Here is a 9,164-nt window from a genome sequence, read left to right on the forward strand (position 1 = left end):
ATGCTTATATTTCTGCCATGGCCAACTGACTACTACTGATGCTTAACACATAGACCAGAAGAAAAGATTTAGAAGCTCAACAAATACCTCTCCACATTCCATGTTATCAGGGAGAATGAAATATTCCCCTGAAAAAGAAAAGTAGGAGGGCATCAATATGGAAACAAAGAGATTGAGAGGAATCATGAATGATATCAGAAGGATGAAAGAATGTGACATGAGAAAGAAAAAAAGAACCCCTTATCACTTGGAGCTAAGTAACAGAAAGGAGGCTGTTCTAGAAGAGGAGTTAATTCAAAAATTTATAGGACACAGAATACAAGAAAGTAGCCAGCAATCAAAACCATGGTCTCGGACGTCTTACAAATCCACAAAGTATGTCTAATAAGATAACTAGAGATCACAAAACAAGGAGTTAAAGGTGACTTCATAAATAAAAGTAAGATTTGATGGGAAGAAACTGATGAAGCCTCTTTCCCACTCTGATTTTTCATTCATCAACTTTAGCTCTCTTTCTTCTTCAGCTTGAGTGAACCCTTTCTTTCTTCTCCTCCTTCAACTCGGCTGTTCTTCAACTCTTCAGGTCCTCTCAAAATTCCACTTCCCAAATTTATTCTAGCTATCTTCCCAATGCCAAAGCACTTGAAAATCACCTTCACAATTTCTACTCCTTCAATTAAAAAAAAAAAGTCCTAAAACTCAGAATGACCTGAGACTGGTTAAGGAAAAGCTGTTGTTATTTGCCCTTAGTTTTTGAAAAGGACTGATGACATCACAGGGTGATGTCTTGACTTGCACGTGAACTGGGCTTAAATGAGGCAGAGTTGCACAAAGTTGTCAGCCTCATCTAGCTGCCCTAGGAAGAACTAGATTCTCCCTGGAAGCTTAGGGAAAGGTTCAATCACTATTGTAAGTTATGTTCAAGAGAATTCTTGTTCAGGTACAAGTGGGACTAGGTAAGATCTTTGAAGTCTCTTCCAAATCTGCAAGTGTTTGATTCTCAGCCTGTGAGATTGCCAAAAGGGAAAATAGAAAACCTTAAGGAACACCCATATTAAAGGGTCAAAAAAAATGGATGAAGAGCCACTGAAGAAATCAGAGGCCTGGTTAGAATTAAAAGAATCAGGAGAGTACAGCATCACTAAAACCCAAGGAGAGAATGAATATCTAGTAGGAAAAGTAGTCAACAATGACAAAAACTACAGAAAATTCAATGTAGATAAAAACTCAAAAAAGGCCATTAGATAGGATAATGAGGTCATCATTGACCTCAGAGAGGGTAAACTCAGTAGTTGCAACAAAAACACAATTAAAATGGGTTAAGGAGGGAATGGTTGTAAAGTGGGGCTCCTAGACATAGAAACAACTTTTTCCAAGAATCACTGGATCATAGATTTAGATTTAGATTTAGAACTATGATCTTAGGGACCATTTGGTGCAACTCCCTCATTTTAGAGGTGAGGAACCTGAAGAGGAGAGAGATTAAATGACTTGCCCAGGGTCATACAGCTACTAAGTGTCTGAAGCCAGATGTGAATTCTTCATCACTTCAAGCCCAACATTTCATCTAATATATCAAACAGTTGCTTCTAGCAGCAAAGGGAAGGAAACAGACATGGCAAAACTGTGAAAGACTATGAAGAGCTCAGCATATATATAGGCAAGTAGGAAAGAGTTGGTGGCTAAGGAGAGCCATGAGAAAGGAAGAATGACCAATGAAGCAAAGTCCTTGGAGAAGGCCAAAAGCAATAGGATTAAGTTTTTTCTCAAAGCTCATCCTTCTTGATCTTTTCCTGCCACAGCATTTGGCTTTGTTGCTTTTCCCCTCCAGGATCCTTCTCTCCTGCCACAGCTCTCTCCTGGTTGTCTTCCTACCTTTCTGCCTCTTCTCAGTCTCCTTTGCCATTTCATCAGTCATATAATGAATCCAAACTCTGTATGCACCCTAAAGTGCCAGCCTTTTATTTATATACTCCCTCACTTGGTGACTATATCAGCTCCCATGTGCTCCCATTTAATTATCATCTCTATGTGGATGACCCCCAGATCTACATATCCAGCCCTTGTCTTTCCCTAAGCTCCAGTACCACATCACTAGTTGCCTACTGGATTTTTCAAACTAGATGTCCCACAGACACCTCAAACTCAACAGGTGAAAAGTAAAACTCATTATCTTCCCTCCCCCAACCCTACACCCCTACCAAACTTCCCTGTTTCTATCAATGGCATCATCATATTCTTAGTCATTTAAGTTAGCCATCTCTAGGCCAATCATCTCATATAGTTAGTCAGCAGCCAAATCTTGTCATTTCTACCTCCACATAACATCTCAAATCCAATCCCTTCTCACTACTAGCCTAATTCCACATAGGAGCCTCCCTCATCACCTCTCAACTGGATTGCTGCAAGGGACTCCTAACTGGTTTCCTTGCCTTAAATGTCTCCCTTCTCCAATCAATTTTCCACACAGCTGCCAAAGTGGTTTTCCTTAAGTGGACTTTAGCACTCCATTTTGCTATTCAAACTCCAGTGGTTCCTTATTGTGTTTAGGATCAAATTATAAACTCCTGTTGGGCCCTGAAAGTTCCTCACAAGCTGGCCCCAACCTACCTTTCCAGGCTTACTCTCACTCCAGTACTATATACTTGTTCTTTACACATGACAGGCTTTATTTTTCTACTTCTTGCCTCTATTCTGGCTAGAAAGTATTTTCACCTCACACCTGCCTCTTATAATACCATTTCCTTCAAAAGTCAGCTCAATTGTCACTTTCTACCAGTCTTTCATGATTTCCTCCAATTGCTAGTGTCCTCCCTCAAAAAATGAATTTTTCAATTTATCATGTACATGTGTGATGATAGAACATATATGGTACTTGAGGATGGGGTGGTTTCATTTTTTGTCATGCCTAATACAGTGCCTAGTACATAATAAGCATTTAATATTTCCTATTAACTGAAGCACAAGGCTAGAGGTAAAACACAGTATGACTACCACTCACTAGAGGCAGCACTCTAATGCCTTAATAAGTAGGCAAGTCATATTCGTGCCTGGAGAGAATAGGTAATGATGGCGATAAAGTTTAAAGGAGAAATTGTCCCTCGTTTATTGTTTTTATTTATTTTTAGGTGATTGGGGTTAAGTGACTTGCCCAGGGTCACACAGCTAGTAAGTGTCAAGTATTTGGTCTGAGGCCAGATTTGAACTCAGGTCCTTCTGACTTCAGGGCCGGTGCTGTATCCAATGTGCCACCTAACTGCCCCCTTGTTTATTCTTTAAACAGCTACATCTTAAAGGGTGCCAGTGTACCATCTAGTTTAGCAACTTATTTTCCCTCATCTTTTTTTTCCATTATATACATCTTTAAAAGACCCTGTTCTCTAGGGCAAGCCCCAATCCTACCTTTCCAGTATGCTTAGACTTTATTTTCCTCCTCACTCTGACAATCAGCTGTAGCAGCCTATCTGCTACTCCACACACAAAGGATGCTACATCACCTGCCTCCATACCTTTTCACTAACCATTCCCCTTCTCAAAGCTAGTAAACTACTTCCCCAAACTACATTACATTTATTTTATCTGTATATACTTATATATGTACATATCATTTCTTCTGTTAAAATATAAGTGCCCAATGGAGAGGGACTCATTTGTCTTTGTCTTACCGGTGCTTAGCATAAGGACTGGCACATGGTAAGCACTTAATAGGACAGTTAGGTATCAAAATGGACAGAGTGCCAGGCCTGGAGTCAGGAAGACCTGAGTCCAAAAAAAATCTGATTTCAGACTCTTACTAGCTGTGTGACCCTTATTTAACCCTGTTTGCTTCAATTTCCTTATCTGTAAAATGAGCTGGAGAAGGAAATGGAAAACCATTCCAGTATTTTTGCCAGGAAAACCCCAAATGCAGTTGTGAGGAGTCAGGTATGACTGACAACTGAAACTACTGAACAACAACAACAAAAGGCTGTTGATTGATTTCATTCCACTTCTTGAATGCAACCACTAAGGAGTCTTTCTATTGCCCTTTGATTTGTCTGTGATTTAACTTTTTCAAGATCTTTGTGTTACATATTAACCAGTGCCACCAACAGCTTAGTGGTGGCAGAAAAGATGGGCTGTTGGAGCGTCATGAAATCTGGCATTCTGGAAAGCACTGCTTATATTCCAGATACAAGGGAACAGTCATCACCTGTGAGTCTCTAACTGCAATGACACAGATGGAGTTCATCAACCCTACCCTTCTAGCCAAAAAGGGCAATAGTACTTATCATCAAACTGGGTGAAAAAATTTCATGTGGCTGCTGACACTCAATAATTTTTGTATTTGTTCTTCTACTCTGCACTTCTGTTCATTGGGGTATTACTCTGAACTCAGATTCCATTTTAGCTAAGCCCTTCTTGGATACTGTATACTATTCTTACACAGTACTCTACATTATCACCTTCTTAAATACTATTTTGAATGTAGCTCTTTTTGAGTTTGGGACCTCACGTTTAGAAAAGCTACCCTTTCTCATCCATCTGGATACTGATTGTTCTCCAGCTTTTTCAACCTACGGCTCTATAGAATAGGTACATACACCCTATCAAAATAATTCATCAGTATGGGAATCTTAGACTCAATCCATAGATGAAAAACTGACCTGTCTCCCTTACTTCCTTCTTGGGCAAGACTAAAGCCAGAAAAACTGGTTGTTTTCCATGACAAGGGTTAGCCTTGGGGAAGAGGAAAGATGGTAGCTTATAACAGCACCAGAGATCAAGACTATGTGTAAAAAATCTATATAAAAGAGTTTACATTTACATAACATTTTAATATTAACAACATCCTTTCTTTACAACAATCCTGTGAAGTAGACAGTACAAATGTTATTATCATCATTTTAGAGATGAGGAAACTGAGACTTAATAGGACTTACCTACGGTTACACAGCAAGCATAGGAGCCAAGATGAAAACCCAGGTCTCCTGAGCCTGTGTTCAGTACACTCTTCCCTATACCACACTGAATACATATGTAAATAGATTTCCATTTGGGGTTGTCACTAGCTCACCTTAGTCCAAAGTTTCTATACTGTTTGAGAAGTTCTAAAAGTATTTGTTTCCTATTTTCTATTTATGGGAAGCAGTCAAACCAGCGGTCTGCTTCCCTCACATTCTGAGAAATAAAGTGTTTTCCTAATTACTTCTTAAAACCAGCAGTGGATAGCTTCACTAGATGTGTGTGGAGTAAAGAATTCTAACACATCCTTTCCTACAACTGTAAGAAAAATCACCTGACTTCTAAAAATCTGCAAGAGTAACTTTGTCATCATAGGGGAATGATTCCCATTCAGAATTGGAACAATCTATACTCTCTGAAAGTGAAACATCCCTGTAATACATCTGTACCTGGCATGGTGAATCTGCACAAATTACTCCACTTTGCTGCCTTTATATCAATTTAAAGGCTTTCCACTACTTTTCAAGAGCAGATTATTACACTTCAATGCAAGTATAGGAAAACTTACCTAGAATGACTTAAATATAAAGCTTGACGATGAATGTCTTCTGGGTCTATTTCCACAGGATTTATGACAGCAAGTTGATCAATAGACCATCTAAATTTCCCTGGAGTCTTTAAAAAAAAAAGAAAGAACACTTATGAATAAAACAGCGAGCTGCACGATGTTTACTATTCTATCAAAAAACTAATAAAAGTCACCTTCAGGAAGACTAGGAGCAGCCAACATTTAATACAATGTTCTCTAAAGCTAATGAAACGTGAAAATTAGGATTTTTTCTTGGGGAGAGGGGGGAGGCAAAAGAGTAGGAGAAGCAGGGCAATGCTATGATTTGATCAGAATAGACAAACCTGGTATGGAAACTCTCTCCATCAACCTAAAGGAGCAATTTATCAGTAACTAGTTTTAGAAAGTTGCCTAGGGCACTGAGACGTTAAAATATCAGACCACAGCTAGTAATACCTCAGGCTGGACTTGAACCTAGGTCTCCTTAAACTTCCTTAACATCTGCTATGATATCTTGCCTTTCCAAAATTAGAATAAAAACTACTAAAATTAAGAATAAAAAGTAATTTAATATGGACAAATTGATTGGCGAAATTTCTATTTTAAATAATCAAACACCCCACAGTGATGATTTTGAATTAATACCAACCATTCAGTAAATAAGAATTTAAGCGCTTGCTATATGCCAAGCATTGTGCTAAGTGCTGAGGATACAAAGAATAGCAAAAGACAGTTTCTGTCCTGAAGGAGCTCACAATTTAATGGGATTATAGGAATATCGGGACTGACTTTTCCCAACAAAGAAATATGCTAAGAGAAAATTGTGGATGTAATGAAAAGACCACTGGATTTGGGAGTCAGAAGACCTAGGTTCAAATCCCTGCCATGTTACATTAGTTATATGTTGTTGTTTAGTCATGTCTGACTCTTTGCAACACCATTTGGGGTTTTCTTGGCAAAGATACTGGAGCAGTTTGCTATTTCCTTCTCCAGTTCATTTTACAGATGAGAAAAATGAGGTAAACAGAGTTAAGTGACTTGTCCAGGGTCACACAAGTATTAAGTGTCTGATGCTGGATCTGAATTCAGGTCTTCCTGACTTTAGGCCTGACTCTATCCACTGCACCACCTAGCTGCCCACATTAGTTGTGTAATTTTGAACAAATCCAACAACTTCTCTGTATGTCTCAGTTTCCTCATCTGCAAAATGGATTTAAACAAAACATATGAGCAAAGAAGAACTGCATGAAAGAAGAGGTATAAAGGATGTCAGTGAAATGGATCACAGGAAAGACGGGTAAAATCATGTAGCAAAACAGAGAAATAATGACAATGATAATAACTAAAATTTGTGTAGTACTTTAAAGTTTGTAAAGCACTTTACATACATCACCAAATCAGAACTTCAGGATGAGGTGAGGTAGTTATTACATGTATTATTAACTCCACCTTAAAGCTGAAGAAATAAATCTTAGGACACTGTGACATGCCCAGGAACACATAGAAAGCCATTAAATATCAAGAGGCAGTATTTAAACCTAGGTTTTCTGAGTCCAGGTCAAGTACTCCATCCCCTATACCATGCTACCTACCTCACCTCAGCTGACATTTATATAGTGCTTTAAAGTTTGCAATGCAATTTACATAGATTCTTTCAAATCTCACAACTTCATGACAGAAAAGGAACACATGACTTAACTATGGTCAAAAAGCAAAGAAGTGTCAGAGGCAGGTTTAGAACTCAGGTTTCCAGATTCCAACTCCAACACGCAACCCACACTACGCTGCAGTCAGCCATATATGAAGGACAGTCTTTCTCTTTCATTGTATTGACCCCACCTTCAAGAGATGTAGAGAAAGATCCCATCTCTTTGGATGGGGTACTCATTAAGAATTTACATGAGGACATGGTGCAGTCTTCCAGGATGAGGGCACATAGATAGATTACAAGTTAGATTTCTGAAAGGAATGCCTACAATGATGAGATCAGAAATCTATTGAATTATCTGTTTCATAGGTCATAATAGACAAATAATTCATTGTTTAATGGTCAACCTCTTGTTGATAAGCTTCTCTATTCTGGATCCTGAAGAGCATTGAAAGGGTACTTAAAGACTTTCTACCTTAGTGCAACCTGCCAGAATTTATGCTGTTGGTATAATTATTAAGAATTTAGAGTTACCTTCATAGTAAGATGACATCAGAGAACTTTCCCAGAAATTCAATAGAAATTATAATCCCAATCTATTTTAATTAAATGTATTATCACGATAGAATCTGTGATGTTAAGATTTTCTGATAAAATTTGTCAAATTAAAAGATGAACTTGGAGGAATTTTTATTTTTTTTTAGGCCATCCACAAGGCTTTACAGAAATGCTACTTTTGGCTAAAACTGAAGAAACTTAGGAAGCTTAAATAACTTCATATTTTTCACAAACTCCAACAAGGGAGGCAACAATGAAGACTTAGATGTGCACTGACTTTGAAAGAAGAAGACCTAAGTATTACTCTTAGTTTGGGCACTTACTAAACATGAGACTGCTGGCAAGTCTAAGTTCAATGAACTCATCTTTAAAACGGAGCTAATATGCTGCTGACAGAAGGATGCTGTGAGACAAAGTGCTGAGAGCTATAAAGCACTATGTAAGTCTAGGACATTGCTATCATTGTTATTAATAAACATGTTCCCTAAGTGTCACACTGTTACCTGTAGTGAGGAAATATTTTTATTTGAATGTATACTTTTATAAGTTATATGATTCAGTTCTTACTGATGAAGACTTTGTTGATTTAAAAGCAGAAGGACTAGAAACGATTTGTTCTTGCAGACTTGAATAATCACTTGGACTTTCAAAAGGATTCAGGACAGTGATCTTCCCTGGAGTTTCCGGTGTTATTTGCATTTTGGTTTCTTTGACATCTCCCATAGCACAGTGATGAAACTGAAAGAAAATCATAAGATCATCAGTTTTCCTGTTATTAAAAATTTGACGATGGCATTCATGACAGTCCTTTACAAAACAAGAAGAAATGACTATGATGGTAAAAAAAAAAAAAAAAAAAAAGAAACCGAATGTCATGACAAAAAAATCTAGCTCCCCACTCAGGAACTTTGCCACATGCCTAATCAATCAGCTTAAACTTCTCTTAAACAGCTTACCTCGATCGATAAGACCCCTGGGGTATTCCAGCAAACCCGGCCCATCAAGCAATGAATATTTTATTCAGGAGCTATGTGCCAAGCATCGTGCTAAGCAATGGGGATACAAAGAAAGGCAGAAGAGTCCCTGCTCCGAAGGAGCTTACAGTCTAATGGGGGAGAACACATGCAAACAACTACGTACAAACCGAGATATATACAGCACAAGGTGGAGATAATCAACAGAGGAAAAGCATACATCCTCTTAACCCACCTAAATAAAGTCCAGAGCCTCACCTCAACCAACCCTTTTTTTTCTCTCTGTCTATCCCAACTCGGGTTCAACAGATTACTCCAGAACAACATGCTTGGTCAGGGCTGGCCATTTACAGGCCCACGTTCCCCTAGGTGGGCGAGGTGTCAAACGCTTCCATGACAGGAAGCAAGGCACAGGAGGGACGGCCGGACACGCAGGTGCCCCCAAGGAGAAATGCGCCTTCCTAGAAGTCCC

At 38.6% G+C, this 9,164-nt stretch overlaps 1 protein-coding gene across 2 annotated transcripts in view; it reads right to left on the bottom strand.

Moving 5' to 3' along the window:
* BORA (BORA aurora kinase A activator) overlaps positions 1-9,164 on the bottom strand; it is a 31,483-nt gene that overhangs the window by 21,976 nt on the left and 343 nt on the right. For both annotated transcript variants that reach the window (XM_027844526.1, XM_027844527.1), the window contains exons 2-3: positions 8,286-8,456; positions 5,513-5,619 (exon numbers count right to left, since the gene is read on the bottom strand). In XM_027844526.1, the coding sequence (XP_027700327.1) occupies positions 5,513-5,619; positions 8,286-8,441 (263 nt within the window). In that variant the 5' untranslated portion in view covers positions 8,442-8,456. The remainder of the gene's footprint in view (positions 1-5,512; positions 5,620-8,285; positions 8,457-9,164) is intronic.

Source organism: Vombatus ursinus, unplaced genomic scaffold (genome assembly GCF_900497805.2).
Source record: "Vombatus ursinus unplaced genomic scaffold, bare-nosed wombat genome assembly UNPS02014942.1, whole genome shotgun sequence".
In the NCBI taxonomy this organism is placed as follows: Eukaryota; Metazoa; Chordata; class Mammalia; order Diprotodontia; family Vombatidae; genus Vombatus; species Vombatus ursinus.